We start from the raw sequence: 27,966 nt of genomic DNA, 5'->3' as shown, positions 1-27,966 counted from the left end.
ATGCCTTTTCTGTGGTTCTTTGGAGGCAGTGTTAGCAGTACCAGTATTTAAAATATGGGTCATCTCTGCTTTCACTGGAAGCTTGTGGGGAGGAATGTCAGTAAATGAGCTTTGTTTTCCTGAAATCCTTTTAAACTCTAAGCCCAGTTCATTGTCCATCTAAACCATCTGTTCTAGACAGACTGTTGGACAAGCTGTATAGACTATATCCATCCACATGCAATTTGAAATCTGGGCAATAGATGTTTTTTCCCATTTAGTCTTTGCCATATGGATGAACAAGCTAAATTCTCTTGAGTGATTATAGCAATAACAGATCTCTTTTGGGGACTCGGCAGTGTTTTAGATAGTGCAATGCTATCTGCAAATATGAGAATCTGGAGGACACCATCATCCACAGGGAATCCCTTTCTTGATCTGGGCTCTGTGCTGGATTTCCCTATCATAGTGGCAAGAATAGATCTTCCTGTTTTACGTTGTATTTGATAATTATTGGTCACCAAACAGGGCTATTCCTGTTGTTATATCAATAGCAAACGATCCTGAAGTATGGATGAAGACTTTGCCTGTGTCTCCATGTAGAGTGGTACTTTGTTGGATTTAACTCAAACATACATATATGCACAAAGAAGATTCAAAGCATGTATAGAAGTAGTTTCACTCTTTAATACTTTATTCTGTAAATACCTTAGCATATACAATCACTCTAACATTAAAAAGCACAGCACAACAATAATAAAAATAATAAAAATGCAACATCAATGATCAATGAAATATCTGGAAATATACTTAAATAAACAATGTTCCAAGGCTGCTCAGTGTCAACAAAGGTGTTCATAGCAAATTTGTAATCCTGAAAACAGAGGCTTATGAAATATTCATGAATGACTTTGACAGTTTTTAATCAGGGTTTATTGTGACTTTTTTACATTAGTGATACAACAGGAGGGTGGGAACATAAATGGGTCCAGTTTCCTTCAAGAAGATTTCATTTCTTATTCCCAGGTGTTTTGTGTTCAATTGGATCTTCTGATTTGCTATATACAATCTCTTTAGACACACTGATGGCTAATGTAAAAAAAAAATACTTCTTAGATTTTATAAGAACTAAAAAATCCCAACAACATTTTCTAATACTGGAAGCAAAAAAATGCAAGGATAAGAGTAGCTGGAAGCTATGTTGGAACTTTGGATACATTCAGGAAGGTAAGATTCATGATAATTTACCTAAGTTTTTTTTTTTAAATCATAATACTCCAAATTAAGATGTCATTATATCAATACTACTGAATGTCCTAGGTACTAAAAGTAAAAAATGAAAACAGTCTCTGCCCTGGAGAAACTTCTATTTTATTGGGAGGAAACACTCCCCATCCCTCATGTAAAAATAAGACAAAACAATACAAAATGGTAAGTAAATAGGAAATATATACAAGATAACTTCAGTGAGGGTAGAATATGTCATTAACAAGTAGGATAAAAATCTAGACAAGCCTCCTAGACAGGATGGCACTTGAGCAAAGCCTTGAATTCCTTTAGGCCAACATGAAATCTGGAATTCTCTGGGTATGGAAATCACGAATCAACTGTCTTCCAGATATGGCAACAGGCTGAGCATGATTACCATGAGAAATGCACTGAACTTGAGGGACAGAAGACCTGGGATTCAGCACCAGCCCTGCCACTGACTGACTGAGGGACCTCAGGCAAGTCACTGCATGGATGCCTCTGGGTTTCAGTTCCCTCATGTGTAAAATGAGTGGGGATTATTATGCTTCCTAATCTCTAAGGTTCCTTCTAGTTTGAACCTTCATGTATGAAAAAGGTAGGTTCATAGAGTGGGCAAAGCTCAAGACTGGAGAACAAGGAGTTTGCTGCAGGGAACTGTCAGTGACTACATGTTAGGATCCCAAGACAAGCTCAGGTGAGACGGTTAGTTTGTCTTCCAGTCCTGAAGAAGCTCTAAGAGAAGTCACCCTCTTTACCCTCTGTGGGCGCTATGCATCCACAGCCTGGCATGTTGGCTTCAGTATGAGACCACTGTTTGGCTGTGCTGCTTCCACTGAGATGTTCCCACTAGAAGGGAATAGCCACAATGCCCATCTGTGTCAAAGCCTGTGATCAGCTTGCCCTTATTCAATGGTTTCACTTGCTGCTTCTATAAAACAAATTAATTTAGGATTCCCTTTGGTTACCTTGACCCCAGGCCAATCTGTGCTTCTTTCCTAGGTTGACATTTTGTAAAGTTGTTGTTCTATGGAATTTTGATGATCTCTAAAACACACCTAAAGTCGTCACTATTCTGTGTTATCTATTCCTATTAGAAAGTTCTTTGAGGAGGGCCAAGCCAGAAAGCAACAGTGCGAACAAGGGGGGGCAAGTCGTACCTCCAAACACAAGGGCCACTACCAGGCCTATCACCAAAGGGCTGGGACTGGAAAGAGCAAGGTAAGAATCAAATGCAGGGCCCTTGTCTGGGACAACAAATATTCCTGGGACTACCACTCCATACCCCAGAAATTTAAAAAGGCCCTATCAGGACCTCCAAGGACCAGGATGGCAGAGTGAACCCCGGCTGCTCCAACCCCCCCCCCCAAAACATAGTAATTATTGCCCCAGGGTAAAAACCTAAACAGTAAAGGCTTGGGAACCCTAGAGGAAGGGCGTGCCTGAGACCCTGTGTCAAAATGGGTTGAAAGCAGACTTTAAAGACTCTGGAGTCCTCCTATCCTCAGAGGGAGGAACCAAACTCAGAGGGAGACAAAGACACACCCACAGCTGAAACATCAACAGGGAACTGGTCCCAAACACCAAAAGTTCTCCTAGATGAGCTCAAAAGGAACTTTGAAAACCAAATGAGAGAGATAGAAGACATAATTAATAATTCTTTTAAAATCAAAATTTCAGAATTAGAAAAACATTATAATGAAGAAATCAGCTCCTTAAAAAGAAAAGTATGTGATACAGAAAAGGAGCTCCAAAAACTAACCGAGGAAAATAATTCGCTAAAAACTAAAATCAACCAAATTGAAGAAAATAACTCTATGAAGAACCAAGAATTAGTCAAACAAAACAAGAATGAAAAATTAGAAAAAGAGGTAAAAATATCTCCATGGAAAAATAATGGACCTGTAAAACAGATCCAGGAGAGATAATCTGAGAATCATAGGCCTACTAGAAAATCATGATGAAAAAATGAGCCTGGATAACATTCTCCAAGAGCTCATTAAGGAAAACTTCCCTGAGATACTAGAACCTGAGGGTAAAATAGAAATCGAGAGAATCCACCAGACCCCTCCTGAAAGAGTTCCCAAACTTGAAAAGTCCTCAAAATGTTGTGGCCAAACTCCATAACTACCAGGTAAAAGAGAAAATACTTCAAGTGGCCAGAAAGAAACAATTCAAATATTGAGGGTCCACAGTGAGGATCGCACAGGATTTGGCAGCCTCTACACTGAAAGATCAGAGGCAGTGGAATACAATTTTTCACAAGGCAAAACAGCTCGGGTTATGACCAAGGATCACGTACCCTGCGAGACTGAGCATATTCTTCCAGGCAAAGAGATGGTCATTCAACGATATAACAGATTTCCAGACCTTCCTGATGAAAAACCCAGAGCTCAATGGAAAATTCAACCTCCAATTATGAGATGCAAGAGTGACATAGAAAGGTAAACAAGGAAAACACACACACACACACACACACACACACACACACACACACCCTGTTATTTGATAAGAGCAAACTGTTTATAGACAAGTAGAGGGTATGAGTATAAATTACAAAAAAAGACGATTAAAAAAAATCTTATTAAGGGCTACAAAGGGATTGCAATGGAAGAAGAGGAATGAAGTGGAAAAGGGTAAATTATGCCACACAAAGAGGAATAAAAACAATATAGCAGAGGAAATGAAGGGAGGGAGATGAGAATTATATGAGCTTTTCCCTCATTGGGTCTGGTGCAGGGAGGGAATAACACAACCAGTTAAGCATAGTACTCTATGGAGAAGAGATGCAAAACATATCATAACAGAGAGAAAGAGGGGAGGGAGAGGAGCTTCACGTGAGATTTGTTCCTGTCATTCTTGGTGCGAAGAAGAAATAACATACTTCATTAAGTATAAAATATCCTACAGGGAGCAGGAGGGGAAAAGGGCTACAAAAGGGGGGGGGTGGGGTTGGTTAGTAGGGAGGGAAGAAGTAAGGGGGAAGGGGAGGAAAAGGGAGGGGGGGCCTGATAAGGGAATACTGAGGGAGGCGGTGGTCAAAAGGAGAACTATTAAGGAGAGGAAGGGAGAAGGGGAGAAAAAATATAACCATTAACAGGGGAGGGAATAGGATGGAGGGAAAGAAACAGATAACACATAACTGTGAATGTGAATGGAATGAACTCTCCCATAAAACGGAGGCAGATAGCAGAATGGTTTAAAACTATAACCCTACAATATGCTGTTTACAAGAAACACATCTGAAACAGAGGGATACACACAGGGTAAAGGTAAAAGGCTGGAGTAAAATATATCATGCCTCAGCTAAAGTAAAAAAAGCAGGGGTAGCAATGCTTATCTCAGATAAAGCAAAAGCAAAAATTGATCTAAGTAAAAGAGATGAGGAAGGAAACTATATCCTGATAAAAGGCACCATTGAGAATGAAGCAATATCATTACTTAACATGTATGCACCAAGTGGTATAGCATCCAAATTCCTACAGGAGAAGGTAAGGGAATTAGAGGAAGAAATAGATAGCAAAACTATACTAGTATGGGGCCTTAATCTCCCCCTCTCAGAACTTGATAAATCCAACCTCAAAATAAACAAGAAAGAAGTTTAGGAGGTGAATAGAATTTTAGAGAGGGTAGGTATGATAGATCTCTGGAGAAAACTGAATGGGGATAAAAAGGAATATACGTTCTTCACAGTGGTACATGGGACATACACAAAAATTGACCATGTTCTAGGGCACAAAAACCTCACAATTCAGTGCAGAAAGGCAGAAATAATAAATGCATCATTCTCAGATCATGATGCAATAAAAATCATATGCAATAAAGGGCCATGGAAAGACCCACTAAAAACTAATTGGAAACTAAAAAATTTAATACTAAAGAATGAGTGGGTCAAACAAGAAATCATAGAAACAATCAGTAACTTCATTCAAGAGAATGACAACAAGACAACATACCAAAATTTGTGGGATGCAGCAAAGGCAGTTTTTTTTTTAAGCAATTGGGGTTAAATAACTTGCTCAAGATTACACGGCCAGTTATTTCTGGGTGTGGTGCTAAGTATCTGAGCCCAGATTTGATCCCCAGGTCATCCCAACACTGGAGCCGGTGCTCTTACTCGCTGAGCCACCTGGCTGTCCCCAGCAAAGACAGTTCTTAGGGGAAGTTTTATATCCCTGAGTGCATAAATGAATAAAATAGAGAAAAGAGAGGTCAATGAATTGGGCATGCAACTGAAAAAGCTAGAAAAAACAAATTGAAAATCCCCAATTAAATACTAAATTAGAAATACTGAAAACTAAAGGAGAAATTAATAAAATTGAAATTAAGATAACTATTGAATTAATAAATAAGACTAAGAGCTGGTTTTATGAAAAAACCAATAAAATTGATAGACCTTTAGTCAATATGATAAAAAAAAGAAAGAAGACAACCAAATTATGAGTATCAAAAAAGAAAAGAGTGAACCTACCACCAAAGAAGAGGAAATTAAAACAATAATTAGGAATTATTTTTCCCAGTTGTATGCACATAAATTTGACAATCTTAGTGAAATTAATGAATATTTACAAAAATATAAGCTGCCCAAATTAACTGAAGAAGTAAATTACTTAAATAACCCCATCTCAGAAAAAGAAATAGAACAAGTCATCAGTGAACTCCCTAGGAAAAAATCTCCAGGGCCAGATGGATTTACTAGTGAATTCTATTAAACATTTAAAGAACAACTGATTCCAATACTCTACAAACTATTTGGGAAAATTAGTGAAGAAGGAGTCCTACTAAATTCTTTTTATGACACAAATATGGTACTGATACCTAAATCAGGAAGAGATAAAACAGAAAGAAAATTATAGACCAATCTCCTTCATGAATACAGATGCAAAAATTTTAAATAAAATATTAGCTAAAAGACTACAGCAACTTATCACAAGAATAATACACTTTGATCAGGTAGGATTTATTCCAGGAATGCAAGGATGGTTTAATATTAGGAAAACCATCAGTATAATTGATCTTATCAACAATAAAACTAGCAAAAACCACATGATTATCTCAATAGATGCAGGAAAGGCTTTTGAAAAAATAAAACATCCATTCCTATTAAAAACACTAGAAAATATAGGAATAAATGGAGTCTTCCTTAAAATAATAGGTAGCATCTATTTGAAGCCATCAGCAAGTATTATATGTAATGGGGAGAAGCTAGAAGCATTTCTAATAAGATCAGGGGTGAAACAAAGATGTCCACTATCACCCCTCTTATTCAATCTGGTACTAGAAATGTTAGCAGTAGCAATTAGAGAAGAAAAAGAAATCAAAGGAATCAAATTAGGCAAAGAAGAGACTAAGCTATCACTCTTTGCAGATGAGATGATGATATACTTAGAGAATCCTAGAGAATTAAGTAAAAAACTACTTGAGACAATAAATAAATTTGGCAAAGTTGAGGATATAAAATAAACCCACATAAATCCTTGGCATTCCTGTATGTTTCTGATGAAATTCAACAGCAAGAGATAGAAAGAGAAATCCCATTTAAAGTTACTGTAGACATTATGAAATATTTGGGAATCTAGCTGCCAAAACAAATCCAGGACCTATATGATCACAACTACAAAACACTTTTCACACAAATAAAGTCAGATCTAACTAACTGGAAAAAAAATATCAATTGCTCGTGGCTGGGTCAAGCTAATATAATAAAAATGACAATTTCACCTACATTAAATTATATATTCAATGCCATACCAATCAGTTTACCAAAAACTACCTTATAGAGCTAGAAAAAATAGTAACAAAATTCATTTGGAAGAACAAACGGTCCAGAATACAATGGAATTAATGAAAAGAAATGCTAGGGAAGGTGGCCTAGCTATACCAGATTTTAATCTGTAGTATAAAGCAGCAGTTCTCAAAAGTACTTGGTACTGGCTGAGGAATAGAGTAGTGGATCAATGGAACAGACCAAGTACACAAGACTCAGCAGTCAATGACTATAGTAATCTACTCTTTGATAAACCCAAAGACCCCAGTTTTGGGGATAAGATCTCACTATTTGACAAAAACTGCTGGGAAAACTGGAATATAGTATGGCAGAAAATGGGCATAGACCATTATCTAACACCGTATACCAAAATCAAGTCTAAATGGGTACACGATATAGGTATAAAGGCTGATACCATGAGCAATTGGGGAAAGCAAGGAATAGTTTACCTGTCAGATTTTTGGAGAGGGAAAGACTTTATGACCAAACAAGAATTAGATGGCATTATAAAATACAAAATGGATAATTTTGATTACATTAAATTGAAAAGCTTCTGTACAAACAAAGCAATGTAACCAGGATTAGGAGGAAGTGGGAAATTGGGAAAGAATTTTTACAACCTATGCCACTGATAAAGGACTCATTTCTAAAATATACAGATAACTGAGTCAAATGTATAAGATTACAAGTCATTCCCCAATTGATAAATGGTCAAAAGATATGAACAGGCATTTTTCTGAGGAAGAAATTAAAGATATTTATAAGCATATGAAAAAATGCTCTAAATCACCATTGATTAGAGAAATGCAAATCAAAACAACTCTGAGGTACCACATCTCACCAGTCTGATTGGCTAAGCTGACAAAACAGGAAAATGACAAATGCTGGAGAGAATGTGGACAAATTGGAACATTAATGCATTGCTGGTGGAGTTGTGAACTGATCCAACCATTCTGGAGAGCAATCTGGAATTATGCCCAAAGGGATATAAATAATTTCATACCCTTTGACCCAGCAATACCACTTCTAGTGTTGTATCCCAAAGAGATCATAGAAGTGGGAAAAAGATCCATATGTACAAAAATATTTATAGCCGTTCTTTTTGTGGTAGCAAAGAATTGGACATTAAGGGGATGCCCATCAATTGGGGAATAGTTGAACAAGTTGTGGTATATAAATGTAATGGAATACTATTGTGCTATAAGAAACGAGGAGCAGATGGACTTCATATTTACTTGGAGAGGCTTATACGAACTGATGCTGAGTGAGCAAAGTAGAGCCAGGAGGAATTTGTACACAATTACAGACATAACGTATGTGTGACGACCAACTTTGATAAACTGGACTCTTCTCAGCAATCCAGAGTCATAAGTCAACCCCAAAAGACTCATGATGGAGACAGATGTTTACATTCAGAGAAAGAACTGAGTTTTAACCCAGATTAAAGCAAACTACCTGCTCTTTTTGTTTTTCTTGTTTGGTTTTGTTTCCTCTTTCCCAGTCTTCATTCCATCTGATACAATCCTTCTTTATAACCTGACTAATGTAAAAGTATTTCCAGATACTATATTTGACTGTATGCTGCCATGGGGGGAGAGGTAGGGGAGAAGGAGAGAAAATGTGAAATTCAAAGAATTGTGGTAATGAATGTTGTAAACTAAAAGCAAACAAATTAATACAGACCAAAAAAAAAAGTTCTTTGATATAGGGGACTTAGTTTTGTGGCCAGGCACACAAATAAGCGCTCAATAAATGTTTATTTTCATCGATGCACTCAATATGACTATAGTAAAATGCTAGTTCCTCCTTGAAAAGTCCACTAGAGTAGGGGCTACCATTTTTTTAAAAATCAGGAATTCAGGTTTTGTTTGCAGAATACTTTTTTTGAGTAGACATATGAAGGAAAAGCAGGTAAATTGATTTGCCTTCCCTTTCTAAAGGTATCCACACATAAATTTTGGGTTTTGTTTTGTTTTTTGCTTTGGACCTGTGATTTCATTAGAGTGAAGAACTCTAAGTGTGGAAACATTATAACACTGAAAATCAGCAATTTCTTTGTAACTTTGAGGGATTCCTGGGGCACTGAGAAGCTGAGTGACTTTCTCATAGTCACACAGCTCTAATGGGTCAGAAGTAGGTCTTTTTTTACTCCACCATCTGCCCTCTATCCTTTATGTTGTGCTATATCTACACTATCAAAACAATTTATGTTGACATAGACGTTTAATGTTTGACTTCACAGAGTCATAGAATTTAGAGTTAAAAGGGACATTTGAGAACATGTGTTCAATATTCTCATTTGAGAGATAAAGTAACTGAGGGACAGAAGGCTTAAGTGACAGGACCAAAGGAATGCAGCTAGTACATAGCAGAACTGGGGTTAGAGCTCAGGTCCTGATTCCAAATCCGGTATGTTTTGACATATCATATGGCCTTTCTAAAATGCATTCTGCCCAACAACATTGGTGGGTAGAATCACAGATTTAGAGCCGGAAGGGTCCATAATGGTCATCTCTTTCAACCCTCTTGTTTTTACAGATGAAGAAATGGATGTCCAGAGAGAAGAACTTGCTCACAGTCACACAGGTATTTATTTACTGGGCGAGCCAGGATTTGAGCCAAGGTATTCTGACTGCAAATTCAATCCTCTTCGCTGCAGCATACTGCCTAACCTTATAATGCAATCCCCATTGTAACGTAATACCCATTTTAGAGGAGTGGTTTACTGTTGCTTCATCAGAATTCTTTGCCTGACACTCCAGACTCTACAATCTGGCACCTTCGTTCCTTTCTTCCATTATCTTTTTCTGTTCCCTTCTATACACTGTGTTCTCCAGCCAAACTTGGCTATTGTCTCTGTCTCCCTTAATACCACTTCCCCAGTTTGTCTGTCAAATATCACTTGTCTGTGGATTCTCAAAACAAACCTCTAGCAGCAGGTCTTTGAATAGCTTACTCAGTAGTCCTTCAGGCCAATTGCCACTGCCACATACCAGTCTCTGAGGTTTGTTGGAATTCCCTCCCAGCAGGGCAAATAAAACAGGAAGAAACCCCCCCTCCTGCTGGACTCCCAGTCATTATTGCTCTTCTCTCCTTACCAGCTCTAAGACTTCACCATCAGAAAACATACCCCACTTAAGTGATCTTAAGGCTTCAGAGAAAATGAGAAATAGCCATCGTTCACAAAAAAAGTACTGAGAACCCCAACCTTAGACCAATAAAATTTACAGTACTGCTAGACAAATCTTCCTATTAAGGTTATAAACAAAATAAATAGGGAAGGATACATAGTCAAGTCAGAATTATTTATGCTACCTTTTCATATTTAATCCTAGCCCTACTTCTCTCCAACTAGCCATGTAACCACGGGCAAGTCACTGAAACTTTATGAACTAGTTTCTTCATCTGTCCATTGATGACAGTCACTATTATGAAGATAAAATGAAATAAAAGGTACAGCAGAACTTTGAAAAAATATATACTTTTTAAAGAATTTTTTAATATTTAAGTCAATCTACCTATAAACACATCTCCCTGCTCTAGGGAAAACAAAACAAAACAAAAAAACTAAATTATTTTTGTTCTATTCAGTGCTTGAAGAAAATATATTGTCTCCTTTCCATTGGCTTAGTTCCCCCTTTTAGGTCCTACATACAAACAAGGTTCTACTTAATGAATGGTTTCAGCAACAGAACTAACCTGAGAATGACTTAACTCGGCATCAAAAACGATCTTATCAATTTCCTTTGCTTTTGGTACCATGGGAGCCACAATCTCCAATGGAGGATCTTCCTGCTTAAGTTTCTCTCTCATTGAAGCTTTTAGAGCAGCTAGGCGACTTCGAGCTGAAGTTCTGGCAGCATCATCCTGTTTGGACTTGCATTTTTCAGCTGGGACAGCTTTCTTCTAAAAAGAGAAAAAGTTAATGATATGTATTAAAGATGCTCACTTCTACTTACAGTAAGCTATTCAGCAAACATTCTGCTAAGCACCTACTGTATACAGATGACTGGTAGGTCCAGCTAGAGCAACAAAGGTGAGGGGACAAGAGAGGATGCTTATTTGTACAGAACTACATTTTGGTAGGGGAGAGGTAAAGACAAAAACAAAACCTACAGAACTATAATACATGATAGAACAACAGTTTATTAAGATGATAAAAAGGTAAATTTCACTAATAAAGGACGTGGGAGAAGGGAAAGATCAAGGCTATTTCACTAAGAAGGTGACATTGGAGTTAATCTTTATAAAGAATTTTCCTTTACTCTTCAAATCAAAACTGAAAGACTACTTGCTGGGGATGTTTCAGAAAGGAAAGCCATCCTAGTATAGATACCACTAGATCACCCCTGAAGTTTGTTTTGAGAATCCACAGACAAGTGATATTTGACAGACAAACTGGGGAAGTGGTATTAAGGGAGACAGAGACAATAGCCAAGTTTGGCTGGAGAACACAGTGTATAGAAGGGAACAGAAAAAGATAATGGAAGAAAGGAACGAAGGTGCCAGATTGTAGAGTCTGGAGTGTCAGGCAAAGAATTCTGATGAAGCAACAGTAAACCACTTAGCAACTTAGCACCTGTAAGCAGTGTTATGACCATATATATATACTGAAGGTAGATTAGTGTGGAAGTACTATAAGGCCAATCTGAATACGTTTGCCTACACTGAAAATCAGACTAAGTAGTTTTATTCTACCCATTGCTTTAAAAAAGCATACTGCCTACTTTCCATTGGCTAAGTTTCTTATTTTCTGCCTCTATACATACTAAGGTTTTACTTAATGCATAGTTTTGTCAACAATACTTGAAAGTGGCTTCAGCTGCCTTTCAGGTTTAAAAGGGATAAGAGAATGGAGGTAGTCTAAGACTAGAGTACAAAGAGTCTTATGGGGGGAGGGGCAGGGGAATAGAGATGGGCAGATATAAAAAATTACAGATGTAGAGTTAACTGATTAGATTCCAAGTGAGGCAAGAAGAAGATCCAAGGAAAATAGGTAGGTTTTGAACATGGGGAATCTAAGGTGGTAAAAATGATAGAAATAGTAAAGCTAGGAAGAGGAATAGGTTTAGAGAGAAAGATAAACCTAGTTCTAGACATGGTGAATTTGAAAGGACATCCATTTGTTTTTTGCCTTTTGTTGGAGGGCAATTGGGGTTAAGTAACTTGCCTAAGGTTACATGTCTAGTTTTGTTTTGTTTTTTTTTGTGGGTGTTAAGTGTATGAGGCCGGGAGGGCGGAGCCAAGATGGCTGAGTAGAAGCACGACCTTCCCGCGGCTCCGGCTTCCACCCTCCCCAATCCATGTAAAAAGGGAACTCTAAACAAACTTTGGAGCTGCAGAACCCACAAAATGACACAGAGAAGCTAACCTCCTGCTGAGGAGAGCCCGGCAAGCCGGCAGGAATCGGCCAGCACAGCGCTCTGGGAGCTGAGCCCAGCCCCACACCTTTAGCCCCAGGGCAGGCCTGACCAGCCCCCAGCCAGAGGGACTCCAGATCAGCAGCAGCTGTGGCCCTTTCCAGATTTATCAATACATAGATGCGAAGGACAAGGTGAGAGGCCAGTGCAGTCTGGACTTTGGGACCCAGGAAGTGGGAGTGCGTGGCTTTTACCCCCGGAGCGAGAAACTGCTGAGACGCCAGCACAGCCTGCCAGCACCACATGGCGGCTTCAGCTCCTGGCCTGCAGAGTGTAGGGGGACCAAGCACTAGTCTGAGGGGTCATCGCTCTTGCTTTAACCTGCTTGGATCTGCATTGCAGTCTAGGGTGGAGGTCCTGGGGTGTGTGTCCAGCTTGCCAGAGCGTGTGGAGACCTCAGAGAGGGCACCCATCTAATACCTCCGGCAGCTGAGAAAACCCCAGCGTTTGGGACGAAAACTCCCCTGTCTGGTGGCAGAGTCCTACTGTGGCAAAAAGCCCAAAAGTCAAGTAATTGAGTGGCAAAATGAGCAGGCAAAGGAAACAAAGCAGACAGAAGATTCCAACATTACACTCCTATTTTGGGGATAAGAAAGAGCAAGGCATGGAACAGGAGGAAAACAGTGAAGTCAGAACTCCTACACCAAAAGCTTCAAAGAAAAATACAAGCTGGTTACAGGCCATAGAGGACCTTAAGAAGCAGATAAGAGAAGTGGAGGAAAAATTGAGAAGAGAAATGAGAACAATGCAAGAAAATTATGAAATGAGAGTCAACAGCCTGACTGAAGAAAATAATACCTTAAAAAACAGACTGACTCAAATGGCAAAGGAGGCTCAAAAAGGCAATGAGGAGAAGAATGCCTTAAAAAGTCGAATTTGCCAGATGGAAAAAGAATCTCAAAAGCTCACTGAGGAGAATCATTGCTTCAGAATTAGATTGGAGCAAATGGAAGCTAATGACTTTATGAGAAATCAAGATGCTGTTAAACAGATCCAAACAAATGAAAGAATAGAAGGCAATGTGAAATATCTCATGGGAAAAACCACTGACCTGGAAAATAGATCCAGGAGAGATAATTTAAAAATTATTGGACTGCCTGAGAGCCATGACCAAAGTAACAGCCTGGAAAGCATCCTCCAGGAATTTCTCAAAGAAAACTGCCCTGATGTTTTAGAACGAGAGGGCAAAATAGAGGTTGAAAGAATCCACCGATCACCTCCTGAAAAAGATCCCAAAAAGAAAACTCCTTAGGAATATTATAGCCAGGTTCCAGAATTCCCAGATTAAGGAGAGAATATTACAAGCAGCCAGGAAGAAACAATTTGAATATTGTGGAAACACAATCAGGATAACCCAGGATCTGGCAGCTTCTACACTGAGGGATTGAAGGGCCTGGAATGTGATATTCCAGAGGTCAAGGGAGCTGGGATTAAAACCAAGAGTCACCTATCCAGCAAAACTGAGTATCATGTTTCAGGGGAAAATATGGTCATTCAGTGGAATACAGGACTTTCAAGCATTCTTGCTGAAAAAACCAGAGTTGAATAGAAAATCTGACATTCAGATACAAGAAGCAAGAGAAGCATGAGAAGGTAAACAGGGAAAAGAAATCATAAGGAACTTATCAAAGTTGAACTATTTTTTTTTGAAGCAATCGGGGTTGAGTGGCTTGTTCGGGGTTGCATGGCCAGTTGTTGTTTCTGGGTGTGGTACTGAGTGTCTGGGCCCGGATTTGATCCGGGTCGTCCCGGCACTGGGGCCGGTGCTCTTGCTCGCTGAGCCACCTGGCCAAAGTTGAACTATTAACATTCCTACATGGCAAAACAATAATTGTAACCTATGAAACTTTTCTCAGAAGTTGAAGGGATTAGAAATATATATATATGTCTTTATATGAGGTTATGTGGGCATATGAATACATATGTGAATGTGTGTATATACGTTTACAGGCATACATAGATAGAGGGCACGGGACCAATTTAACAGGAGAGGATGATACTTAAAAGGTGAAATTAAGAGGTGAGAGGAATATAATGAGAGGAGATGGGGAGAGACAGAGTGGGGAAAACTATCTCATACAGAAGAGGCAAGGCAAAATGGTTACAATGGAGGGGAAGAATAGGAAGGCAAAAGGGAATAGGTCAACCTTATTCCTATTGAATCTGGCTTGAGAAGGGAGGGAAATACACACTAAATAGGGGATCTCACCCTCCAGGAGAATAGGGGGGGAAGGATGATGGAAGGGAGGGCAGGCTGGGGGGGAGGGAAGTTGGAAGCACCCACTTTTGAAAAGGGACAGGATCAAAGTAGAGAATAGAACAAGTGTGAGGTGGGATAGGAGGGAGGGAAATATAGTCAGTCTTTTATAATACATCTACTATGTTATTGTTTTGCATTAGCCACACATGTACAACCTATACTGAACTGCTTGTCCCCCCAGTGGGGGTGGGTGGCAGGGGGGGGAAGGGAATGAATCTGGAATTGAAAGTTTTTAAAATCAAATATTCAAATATATATATATATGTGTGTGTGTGTATATATATACTATTATTAATACCATCTTACATGTAATTAAGAAAAAAGATAGGGGCGGCCAGGTAGCACAGCAAGTAAGAGCACTGGCTCCAGTGTTGAGAAGACCTGGAGATCGAATCCCGGGCTCAGACACTCAGCACCACACCCAGAAATAACTGGCCGTGTAACCTTGAGCAAGTTACTTAACCCCAATTGTTTAAAAAAATATATATACACAGGCACTGAGGCATAGAGATCCACTGGAAAAGTTGAAACGGGTATGGGAGAAAATATGGGAGAGAGCAGATTAGAGGTGGGGATATCCTGTGGGACTGCTGTTTTGGGGGGATGGGTGGGGGAAAAACGAGGAGAAAATTTGTAACTCAAAATCTGGCGGAAACGAATGATGTAAATCAGCAGTTAACAAAGCATTTAAATTAAAAAAAAAAAAGTGTATGAGGCCGGAACTGAACTTGGGTCCTCCTGACTCTGGGGCCAGAGCTTTACTTACTGCACCACCTAGCCGCCCCCAGGACATCCATCTTGAGAGGTATTACTGGCAACTGAAGGTAGAGAGTAAAGGCTAGTGATAGTTTTGGGATCCATTTCCATATCCATGAAATGAAAGATCATTGAGAAAGAGATTAGAACAACAGTTCTTAAACATTTTTGGGTCACAGACCCCTTGGGCAATCTGGTGAAACCTATGGTTCCATCTCAGAATAATGTCATTAAACATAAAAAATAAAATACATTAGGGGTGGCTAGGTGGCACAGTGAAAAGGGCACTGGCCCAGGAGTCAGGAGGACCTGAGTTCAAAGTAGGCCTCAGACACTTAACACTTACTAGCCATGTGACCTTGGGCAAGTCACTTCACCCCAATTACCCCGCTTCCCCCCCTCCAAAAAGCAAAAAAAAAATACATTGGCTTACAAAGAAAACCAGTTATACTGAAATATAGTTATCAAAATATTAAAAAACAAGGCCACTCAAGGGGACATAGAAGGAACAGTTAAAGAGATAAGAGAAAGCCAGATGAATATGGTGTCTGTGAAGAATGTCCAAGAAACAGAACCTCTTCAACACACTTCACTCCCAGGTGATGGTAGCCTGGCAGTGGTAATAACTTAAGAACCTTCACCCCATCTTCCCTTCAAGATTGCTCTTCCCCAATTGCTCAGCAACTGTTGCCAATTTCCTCAACCTCATGCCAGAAATTCTGAGGATACCCCAATTCTCTTTATGATCTCTTTGCATATATCCTTATGGTTTGCCTTCCCTTAAAGGTTCTAAATAAAGAGAAAGAAGGGTGGACGGGACATGCCATAGGTAACCCTTCTAGTCTGCTTCTCCTTTACTATTGTGGTAAAAGCCTTAGGAAACCTCAAACACTGTTTCATAACATAGTGAGCCTGGAAAGGAAAAAAAAAAAACCCTGGCAAAGAGAAGAAACTCATATTAGAAATGTTAATTACTATTAATAATGAACTTTTTAAACACAGATGTAGATATCCAAATTCATCTCTCCAATCATGATCTTTTTTGTTTTTAAAGCAATTGGGGTTAAGTAACTTGCTCAAGGTTACACGGCCAGTTACTTCTGGGTGTGGTGCTAAGTATCTGAACCTGTATTCGATCCCAGGTCATCCAGACTCTGGGGCCGGTGCTCTTACTCGCTGTGCCACCTGGCCTCCTCTCTCCAATCATGACTTTTAAGTTCCATCCTTGAATTTTCAATGCTTTCAAATCCAATATTTTGAAAAGGGAGTGACATTGCCTCTACTAGGGTGGTGTGAGCAGAGAGAAGGGGACTTAAGTGAGAGATTTTACAAAGGCAGGAACAACAAGATTTGGGAACTGATTAGATCTGTGGAGTCTAAAAGGGTGAAGAACTGAGGATAAAGCCAAGATTGCAAAGCTGAGAAACTGGAAAGATGGTTGAGCCCTTTACATTAATAGAGAAATTCAGAAGTGGGTTAGGTCCAGGAGGAAAAATAATGAGTTGTTTTGGACATGTTGGGTTCGGGGATGTCTATGGGACAATCTTAAACATCTAATAGGCAACAGTTGGTGACAGGGGACTGGAGCTAAGGAGAGAGAGAGACTATGGTTAGATATATAGATATGGGAGCTATCTGAAGATAGATAATGATTAAACCTATGTGAAAAGATAATGTTCCTGAGAGCATATAGTTGAAAAGAGGGTTCATAAAAATCTTGGAATACTGGGTGGCTAGGTGGAGCAGTGAATAAAGCACTGGCCCTGGAGTCAGGAGGACCTGAGTTCAAATCTGGCCTCAGACACTTAACACAAAAACTAGCTGTGTGACCTTGGGCAAGTCACTTAACCCCAATTGCCCTCCAAAAAGCAAAAAAAAAAAATCTTGGAGTACAACTATAGTTAGCAAAGGAGATTGAGAAATAGCTCAGAGAAGAACCAAGAGAGTAGCATCATAAAAACTCACAAGAGACAGTACTTGGGAGGGTGGTCAACACTGTGAAATGTTAGAGAAAGGTCAAGAAGGAAGAGGGCTGAAAAGAGGATATTAGGTTTGGAGGACATTGGTAACTTTGCAAAGAGCAGTTTCACTTGTGTAATGAATGAGGTAAGAAGTCATGTTGAAGAAGGCTAAGAGATGGAAAGGAGAGAAGTCAAGTATGAAAAAGGGAAGAGAAATATAGGGCAATAGCTAGAGGAAATGATAGGCTTCAGTGATAATTTTTTAAATATGGAGGGTCCCTGGTCTTGATTTTTGATAGTAGGGAAGGAACAAGTAAATAAGGAGACAGGAAAATTAGGGAGAAGTGGGATAGACGATAGTGCGGGTGATCTGCTAGATAAGACAGGAAGGGATGGGATCTAAGTAATGTAAAAGGATTGGTGCTAGCAAGAAGCATGGTGTTTGTACACCTTTTTTCTCCTACTAAACTCCTGAGTGTAGGAAGTTTATCTTGCTGGGGACTCAGCATAGTGCCTTGCACATATTGGGTACTCAATAGGTTTGTTCAATAATTCTGTTTAGTGAAGAAAAATAAAATTGCCCATTAAATATTTTTAAAGCTAAATAATTTAAAATGTTCAGTTGAAGTGCTATAGAAGAGTTGAAACCAGATTTTGAGGTCATGACCTTAGCCAAATAACTTTTTGGATTATGGTATTTTTTTTCTTGCCATTCTGATTCCTGAAGCTTACTCAGTTTTTCAAATTTTTTGTTCACATGTTCTACCTGTTGATAGATGAAAATTCAATTATTTATAAATCCATGACAATAGTGACTGATTAAACAAGTCAATAACATTAGGATCCTTTTGAATGGAAATTCACAATGCAATATACTTATAATGGACAATTAAAATCAGTAGTCAAGTTCTGGAATGAAATATTGAGGAACTGGAAGCTCAGGCCCTAGTTTTAACTGTCTCCAATTCTATAGGAACTTGGATGAGTCGCTTAACTAGCTAGGTGTCTCCCCAATGATTGCATCAGACAGGAAATACTTATCACTCATCTGCTTCACAATCACAGTAGTAACACATAAATAACTAAATACTAGTAAAGCAGTACAAGATAAACTGACTAAATACGTGAAAACACAAGTAATAAATGTTATTAGTGACTGGCTGGTACCACAAGATAAAAAAGAAAACGAGAAAATAATAGCTACAAATTGTTCCTAAGTATCACCAAATTTGGTTTGTTTGTTTTTTTTTAAGTAACCGGTTAAGGGATTTAGAATAATGATATTCTATCAGTGTGAAGTTATGCTTGCATTTCTAAAACACACATAAGCTTATGAACAAAGTCCCTATGGCCATTTCTTCACCCTACAATGGCACATAAAACCTTCAGACTTAGAATCTTTCTTGGAAATAAAATAGCATCTAGAAAAAGTTGAAAGCAGTATGCAATAGTACTCAATCGGAAACTCAACTTTAAACATGCTGTGACTATGGATTAGTACTGCTCTTGGAAAAATCCAGACTTCTATCCCACATATTAAACATCATTACTATATTAATGGAAGAAAGAAAAACCAACTCCATTCTTTTTGGGTTGTATTTCCAACAGACACTACTTACCTGAAAATTAACCATATCCCCAAATCCATCCAGATCCATGCAGGTAATCTTCTTTTGGTCAGATTTATACTCACAATCATTTACCAATCCTTCAAACTGTTTGAACCTTTCACTTATAAGGAGTCTTATTTGACCAATTGTTGTGCGAATGAGATCTTTGGCTATTTGAAAAATGGGTTTAAAAAAATTTCATTCATAAAGCACAGATATTTAGACTGAAATTTGCTATCTGACTATGCACGGAAGATCCCAAACCCCAATTTTCCTTTTTGAGGACAGGTGTTGTGAGTGGGAGAGTTATATGAGGTGGAAAAGTAACATCACTGGTATAGGAAACTCATTCTATCAACCCCAGTATAGACAGGCAATTATTCTGTAATTTATAGTCTAAGAAAACTGCCCTGGAGATAGAGGGGAGATTATTGAGAGATTAAATGGCTTATCCACACAACCAAATGGCTAGTTTGGCTAGGGGTAGAAGAAGGGAAAGGAACAACATATTCATTAAGTGCCAACTCTACATGCAGTAGACACTAAGTGCTTTTTAAGTGCTTTATAAGTATTATCTCATTTGATCCTTACAACAGCCCTGGGAGGTAGCTCGTTTTATTGCTGATGAAAGTGAGGCAGACAGAGGAAAAGTGACTTCCCCAGCTTGTAAATGTCTATGGCCAAATTTGAACTCATATATGACTATAAATTAGAGTTTCTCTCTTGAGCTCCAGTCCCCATAAATCAACTGGTTATTGGCCATTTTAAACTGGATGTCTCACTGGCATCTCAAAGTCAACATGTCCCTGGCTGAATGCATCCACTTATATCCCCCAAATCTACCCTTCTTCTAAACCCAGCCATTTCTGCTAAGGGCACCATAATCCTTCTGGTTACTCAGGATTCACAGCCTTAGCATCATTCTGACATGTGCTGAGTCTTTTGTTCTCCTTCACGTCACATATCCAGTCAGTTTCCAGATCCTGCTTGCTCGCCCACTCTCTCTATCTCTGGCATTCCAACTGTTCTCTTCACTCACAGTCACTATGCTAATTTAGACCCTTATGTAATGTAATGCCAAGGAAAGGCAACTTCCCAAGGTTCAAAATACCAGCATAGGTGCTCTCCATTTTATTCAGTGACAAACCAAGAACAGAGAAGATCAAAACATGACATCATTCAAAATACAGCATTTACTAAGTGTGATTAAATAATCTCCAAGTACTACCCCACCCCAGGACCTTACATTCATTCAATTACAAAGTCCCTGTTCTAAATACTACTCCACCCCTAGGCTGTACCTTCATTTAGTCCACCACAAAGCCCCTCTTCTCAAATGGAGATTAGTTTCCAAACATAAGTAAAGTACATTCATTTGTTCAACCATAGAACACAAAAAGGTCAAAAGTTCCCCACCTTCGGATCACAATTGAATCTACCCCAGAGTTACATCAAGTTTAAGCACAGCACTTAATACCCAAATGGAGGTCTTTTCTTCATCTTGACACTAGGCAAGTTCTCAGCAATCTTAGTTCCTGGGGAGACAAGGCTTAGCAAGGCCACAATACATTGCCAGTCCCTTCATTAATTCATCCTCTGTCTGTAGAACAGCCCTAGAACCCCTGAAAACATTAGCAAAACCCTCTCCCAGGATTTCTGTAAACATACAACAAGAAAATCCTTCTTCAGGGCTTCTGAACCAACAGAAAGGTTCCCAGACCCCTGCAACAACAGCACTGTCCTTTACCAGTGGACAGTATTCACTCTGTCTGCAGGACAGTCTCCAGACCCCTGCAACAACAGCACTGTCCTTCACCAGCGGATAGTATTCACTCTCTGTCTGCAGGACAGTCTCAGGGCTTCTTAACCAAAAGCCAGGTTCCAGGACTTCTTCAACAAAAGGACTGTCTTTCACCAGTGGACAAATCTGGCAAAAGAACATCAAAACAGACAGACAAAGTACCAGCAAAACAGCCATGTCTCCTCAGTCCTTGGCAGCTCAGGGGGCAGGTCTCAAAAGTCCAGGGCAATTCAAAGTGGCCCCCAGCAATTCTCTCAGTCTCTCTCTGCCTCCATGAGGTACTGCTTCCAAAAAGTTCTTCTGCCTCTCTCTTGTGTCTCTCCAAATCTATGTCATCAGCTCCTCCCAGTTCAGGACTCTCTTTTCACATCAACAAGTCCATCCCACAGGTGGGATTAACAAGCTCTGGGCTTTAACACAATCAATTTGAAAACCAAGCCAATACAGGGGGATCTTTATATTCCATTACTCTCACACCTTACCACTTCTCACCTGGACGCTGGCAACAACCTTATATTAGGCCTCCCTGCCTCAAGTTTCCCCTCACTCCAACCCATATTTCACCCAGTGGTCAAAGTGATTTTCCTAAAATCCATTGCTTCCCAATGACCTTTAAGATCAAATATCAACTCCTCTGTTTGGCCGTGGCCTCAACCTACCTTTCCAACATTCTTACCTATTAATTCCCTTTTCATACTCTATGGTTCAGTCAAATTTCCCTAAGCCAAAGAACAATGTTATGAAAACTCAGAGAGAGGGGTCTGCAGGGCCAAATGCTCTAGAGGGATCAAGGAAAATGATGTGTGCATAAGCATATACAGAATAGATATACGATGAATGAAAGGTCCACAGGGGGAGGCAACTAGCAGCTGAGGCGGAGAGGTGGGGGTGTAGGGAGAATTAAAGAAGGTATTTGAGCTGAGGTTTGAAAGAAAGCTAGGATTCCAAGAGGAAGAAGTGAGGAATGGGCATGGAGTACAGTCAGGGCAAAGGCAGAGAGTTGGGAGACAGAGTGCAATGCATTCATAATAGCAAGGAGGTCAGTGTGGTTAATATATAAGACTGGAAAAGTAGAAAGGAGCCAAGCCATAAAGAGATTTAGATGCCAGACAGAGGAGTCTCTATGTAATTCTAGAATATGGAGCCACTGGAGTTTGAGTGAGGGGGTGATATCGATCAGATCTTTGCTTTAGAACAATCATTTTAGTAGCTTTGTCAAACATAGTTTGGAGTGGAGAGAGCAAATAGGCAATTGCAATAGTCCAGATGAAATGTGATTAAGGTCTGAAATAGGGTGAAGACAGGCAAACTATGCATGAGATTTTGAGGAGGAAATTAACAGACTTGGTAACAATTTGAAACAGGGATAATGGAGGGCGAGGAGCTGAAGAGGACAATGTGACTGAAAATGGTGACAGGACCTAGGAGTAAGGGATTAGAGGGCAGCAGATAGTGTAGCACTGAACTAGTTCACTAAAGAATTGAGAGTGGGAAGTGAAAAGAGTATCGTCAGAGTAGCAATGATAGCCAAGAAAGGTACCAAAAAGGGACAGAAGAATTCGAAGGTGAGGAGAGAAGGAAGAACAGATTTAGAGAGAGACAGAATATAGGATATTATCACCATATAAAGGATTCTCTGTGTTCTTAATTATAGAAGTGGAACTCTTGTGGGTGACGGCACAATCAAGGCTATGACCATCTTTCAGCCTTTCATCTCTCTAAACGCTTTAGCTGGGATTCTTTTTTTTCATTCATTATCTTCTCAGTTGGTAATCCTTGTTCTGTCACCATCACCATTCCCTAATCATATTTCCTCACCTCTCCTGGCCTTGGGGGTTTCTATATGAACTAATCCTGAATCACACAGTAGAAATCAGCTAAGCAGATTTTAATAACTTGTACTCTAAAAAGATTAAAATTTAACAAGTTCACTTATTATACCTTTATCCAGAATTTCCTGGAATCTTGGAGGAGTTTGCAAATCAATCAAATCCTGCTGAACTGGAGTATTACAGTGAGTTTTACTTTCTTTTAAGGTTTCTCTTTTCAATTCTTGAGAGTTATCACTAAAACAAAAAAAAATTAGTTCAGGCAACATGTAAAATAAACATAACTTCACATATTTACTTATATAGAATTTGAAATTAGATTTACATATTGTTTAAAAATTTTACTTTCTAAAAAAAATCTTATTAATAGACACCTTCCATATTTACTCTGAATCAAAGAAATTCTAAGATACATTAGCATCTTATTGGAGTACTAAAGGAAACTTGTTCAGTTCACTCTTCGTGACTCTGTGTGGAGTTTTCTTGACAAAGACAACAGAGTAGTTTGCCATTTTCTTCTCCCGTGGATTAGGCAAACAGAGGTTAACAGAGTTTAAGTGATTCGAAAGCCTATTTTGAACTCAGGTCTTCCTAACTCCAGGCCTAGCACTCTATCCACTGATACATCTAGTTGCCTCTGAAGGCAGGTAAGAAACTTATTAAACTGGCAGCCAGGTAGCACACAGAGTAAGAGCACTGGCCCCAGAATACAGAGGGATGACCTGGGATCAAATCCAGGCTCAGAAACTTAGCACCCACCCAGAAACACCTGGCCGTGTAACCTTGAGCAAGTTACTTAACCGCAATTGCTTAGGGGCAGCCAGGTGGCACAATAAGAGCCCAGCCCCAGAGTCAGGATGACCTGGGATCGAATCTAGGCTCAAATACTTAACGCCACACCCAGAAATAACTGGCCGTGTAACCTTGAGCAAGTTACTTAACCCCAATTGCTTAAAAAAAAAAAAGAAACTTACTAAAGAAAATTACTGCCCAGTAAAAGAAGATCTTGGATAATGGAAGATAAAATTGCTGACTGCCACTGCAAAATAACTTTGTAACCATTTTATTATCCAAAACTTCTATTGGCTTTCCTTAGCTTTAGAAAGCATCTTGACATTTGTTTTCTTATTTCTAGAGGTAGTCCTCTTTAAAAACAGAGTTCTAGAAATAAGCCTTTCTGAAACGTTGCTATTGCAGCAATTATGCTTTCCTTAGAAACTGTTTCTGACAGTATTGATAAGCAAACAAAGATCTGCACTGAAAACAAAGATTACATTGAAGGGTAAGAATAACTCGTACCTCCCTCCCCAGGAGCTACCCCCCTAAAAAAAATCCATAGGAAAATGTCTCTTACTGGAATCTTTTGAAGGATAAGGATAAAAACATCCCTTGAATTTAAGATACAATTAAGCAGTGCTTATAAAAAAACACAGGCTAAACAAAATATAACTCTCTAACTTCCGTCACACAACTTAGCAAAAAATAAACTACAATAAAATAATTAAAACTAAATTCTTACGCTTTAATTTGTAAAGGACTCCAGAAACAACTAGGTTTCACATAAGTATGTTCCTTTTGTGGGGAAATGGGTTTCATTCTATAGTTCATTAGACTATCTAGTGGTTGAAATACAAAATTTTCAGGTGCAAAGGAGGGCTTCTCTCTCACTCGGGAAGCAAAACTTGTTTCAAATAAGTGTTCTTTTCCAAGAAATGCAGCAATTTCTTCTGCTGCTGATTTTTCAGAGTTATGAGAAGTTTCTTCAGTGAGTGGATCCTTTGATAAATCTTCTTTCCTACCAACTTTGGAAGGAAGGACCTAGATGTAAATAAGTCATAGTAGTTAATGTTACTAGGCTATGACATATTAAATGAATGGATAAGGGTATACAAGAATGGATCCAGTTTCTTATTCATAACTTGTCTTTGCTACAGCAGCCTTCTTCTATTTTCATATTCCTCTTTGTACTGTTTATTATAAAAGCACTGATAATAATAAGAATAGGGATTGAACCTGTAATTTCATTGATAGAGGGAATTCACAGATAAGACAAATCCATCAATACTGGCTGACCCCTTCTTGGCAACTCAGTAGTCTTAGAGCACTGTGAGAAGCAAGACCTGAGCCCAAGTCTTCTTAGCTTACACCTTATGTAGTTGTTGAATCTGAATGCTTTAAGATATCTAAAAAAATGCCAATCAATCAATAAACGTTTATTAAGCACCTATTATGTGCCAGGCACCATGCTAAGCACTGGGAGTACAAAAGGAGGCAAAAGACAGACCCTACCCTCAAGGAGCATACAATCTAATGGGGAAGACATGTAAATAAAAATATATAAAGCAAGCTATATAGAGAATAAGTAGGAAATAATTAACAAAGAGAAAGTAGAAGATTTAAGAGGAATTAGGGAAGGCTTCCTGTAGAAGGTGGAATTTTAGTTGAGTCTTAAAGGAAGCCCAGGGAGGCCAACAGTAGGAGCAGAGAAGGGAGAGCATTCCAGGCCTGGAGGACAGCCAGAGGCACTGCCAGAGTCAAGAGATGGAGCACCTGGTTTGTGAAACAGTCATGATGCTTTATGTTTAAGTAAAAGTCTGGGAACATGACAGTTAACTTAACCAGACTGGCATTGTATTCTCAATTTTTGCTTCCTTATTTCAGTTACTTTAGATATTTAAGGTTTCCAAAGGCATTTAGAAAAATTTAGCTCCTAAATGCCTCCCCCCACCATTCAACAAGTATTTATTAATTGCCTACTGTGTGCCAGGTACATACTAGTAAGAGAAAAACAAAAATGAGAAAACTCTCCTGAATAGGCCCTTGCTTCAAGAAGCTTACATTCTTCTCAGGGTTGGAGGTAGGAAAATAGTTCACTGACCTCTGACTGTCATCCCAGTTCCAAAATACCAGGATTTAGTGAGGGAATAACAATAAGTTTATAAAAAGGACCTCGCTAAGTAAAAGGGAGCATTATAGAATCTCAGACCTACATAATCTTAAGAGTTAAGAGACCTCATTAGTCAAATGGTCCAACCCATTCCTGAAGAAGAATCTATGACCAGTCTCCAGTCATTGCTTGAAGACGAGGGATGGAGAAGCCACTCATTCCACTTGGGGAGGAGCAATACAATGTTACTGGACACACCGATTAAATTCATACCTTCGCTTTGTCAGCTTTAAGTTCAATCTTTGCAGAAAGGTCTTTCTTCAGTTGGTGCTTTTCTTTCTGGTTGGTTTTCTGAAAGATGAAATAAAAACATTCAATTTCCCTTGACAAAAGAAACCATAGTTAAGCAAATGCTATTATTTGAGAGATTAAAAGCAAATTATAAAAACACATTATCTTGGAAGGATTTTCATTGAAGAGCCTACTATAAAATGGGAATGAGAGAACATGTAAATGGAGAAAAAAATTCCCCTCCATGTAAGCTAATATGCTGCTCAAGCTTTCCTTTAACCTATTTTTCCTGTTCTACAATTAAAAAATAAAACACACACACAACTTCCAATTTGAAATACTAACCACACAGACCATTAGTAACTAGAACATTTGTTTATCTGATAAGCCCATGATGAACACTTGACTCACCAAGGACAAGTTTTGGCATTGGTCTTCCCACTGGAAGAGATGAAGCTAGTTTAGGGATCTGCTTGGCTATTGATCTAGTCACTCTCTTATCAGGTTGTAGAGCTGTGACAAAAAAGTACTTTTTACTGAAATCAAATTCTATGTAGAATACAGGAAGCTATTCTTGTGGCAGCATCAACACATTATAGCTCTAAAATCTTCAAACCTTTCCTTTCTTTGCTAAAATGGTGTTCAGAAGTTGGCTTCTGGCCAGGTTAGACTGCTTCCATATTGGGCCCATTATTGACCTGATCAACATAGATCTATTAAAAATGATTCGATGCTAAACTGAGTTCTTCCACAAAAACTGACAAAGGCTCAGATGACTTGAACACACAAAACATAAATGACAACAAAGGCCAAAGCGACACAGGATAATAAGAGAAAGGATAAATATCACAGAACATCAGAGTTGGAAGTGATTTCAGAGGCCAACTAGGCCAAGTGATAGCTAAACAAGAATCCTTCTGACAATATACCTGATGAGTGATCATTCAAACTTTGCTTGAACATCTACTTTACTTTTCGATCTAATTTTTAGAAAGCTGTTCCTTAAACTGAACCTAAATCTGCAAAGTTCAGAGAGATATGGCAAAGGAATGGAATGATCAATTGAATTATTAGGATAAAGGGAGAAGAGGGTAGGAGTTTGACAGACATTGGATGAAGAAGGACCATCTGTTTGGGGCTGCCATCATTAGAGTCATGGGCTACCTTTGAAGCTCTACATCCTACTACTCTCATGTGTATGCCCACACACTCTAAGCCTTAGCTAATCTAGATTACATTTTCTACCTCCATGTTATTGGACATGATTCTCAATGCCCTTGGAACACCCTCTCTCCCCACTGGATCTATAACTGCCCAAAGCCTACTCATTCTTCAAGGCCCAGCACACATACTACCCCTAGGTAGAAGTGGCCTCAATAAACACTATTTTCACCATTCCTGGTACTGAATACATAATTTACATTGCCCTCCTAGATGGCAAGTTCCTTAAGGGCAGGGAGCAAACATTTTTGTGCCCCAGCCCCGCCCCCGTCAGCACATAGCATAACCTTAATGCATTTAACTTGTTAAATGAAGATTGAGACCATCTAGTTGATCCTGCTAATATCTTGTAAGTTTAATTGCTCATTTATAGCTCAGATTATCCATATCTACATTATACAGTAGAAAAAATAATAGGCCAGAAATCAGAAGATCCAGTTCTAGTCTCACCTCCGTTACTTACCAGTGACATGACATTGGGCAAGTCACTTTACTCTTAAGCCCTAGTTTTCTCATCAATAAAATAAAGGTACCACCCCTAAGAGTGTTGTTTCCAAACCTCAAATGATACAATGTAAAAAATACTCAAATGGATCTGTGATCTTATTGATCTCTGGTGATGTAACATTATAGCACATCCAGTGAAACTTGTCCATGTTGTTCCAACAATTCACCAGAGAGTCCACAGCAGAAACTATGGCTGCCTATCTTTCATCCCTCTTGTTATGTGACCAACCCATCTGTGATAGTAATGGCAATTAAAGATTCCCCTGTATTGGGGCTTGGTTTTCAAATTGATTGTGTTAAAACCCAGAGCTTGTTAATCCCACCTGTGGGATGGGCTTTTTGATGTGAAAAGAAAGTCCTGAACTGGGAGGAGCTGGTGACATAGATTTGGAGAGACAAGTGAGAGGCGGAAGATCTTTTTGGAAGCAG

At 39.1% G+C, this 27,966-nt stretch overlaps 1 protein-coding gene across 1 annotated transcript; it reads right to left on the bottom strand.

Annotated features, from left to right (window-relative positions):
• Window positions 1-385: 385 nt before the first annotated feature.
• Window positions 386-26,239, bottom strand: LOC138176566 (disks large-associated protein 5-like). Its single transcript, XM_069107352.1, is given in 9 exon segments — window positions 386-1,068; window positions 10,694-10,900; window positions 18,059-18,157; window positions 19,011-19,171; window positions 22,744-22,868; window positions 24,151-24,449; window positions 25,792-25,827; window positions 25,829-25,869; window positions 26,221-26,239. Coding segments are annotated over 9 exon segments (1,125 nt in total). The 3' UTR covers window positions 386-930.
• Window positions 26,240-27,966: the final 1,727 nt, after the last annotated feature.

This window comes from Petaurus breviceps, unplaced genomic scaffold (genome assembly GCF_028583685.1).
Source record: "Petaurus breviceps papuanus isolate PSGF00001 unplaced genomic scaffold, PetGlider_PUasm1.0 89984, whole genome shotgun sequence".
Taxonomy (NCBI): domain Eukaryota; kingdom Metazoa; phylum Chordata; class Mammalia; order Diprotodontia; family Petauridae; genus Petaurus; species Petaurus breviceps.
Note: the sequence above shows the minus strand (reverse complement) of the source record. Positions and strands in the feature narration are given on the sequence as shown.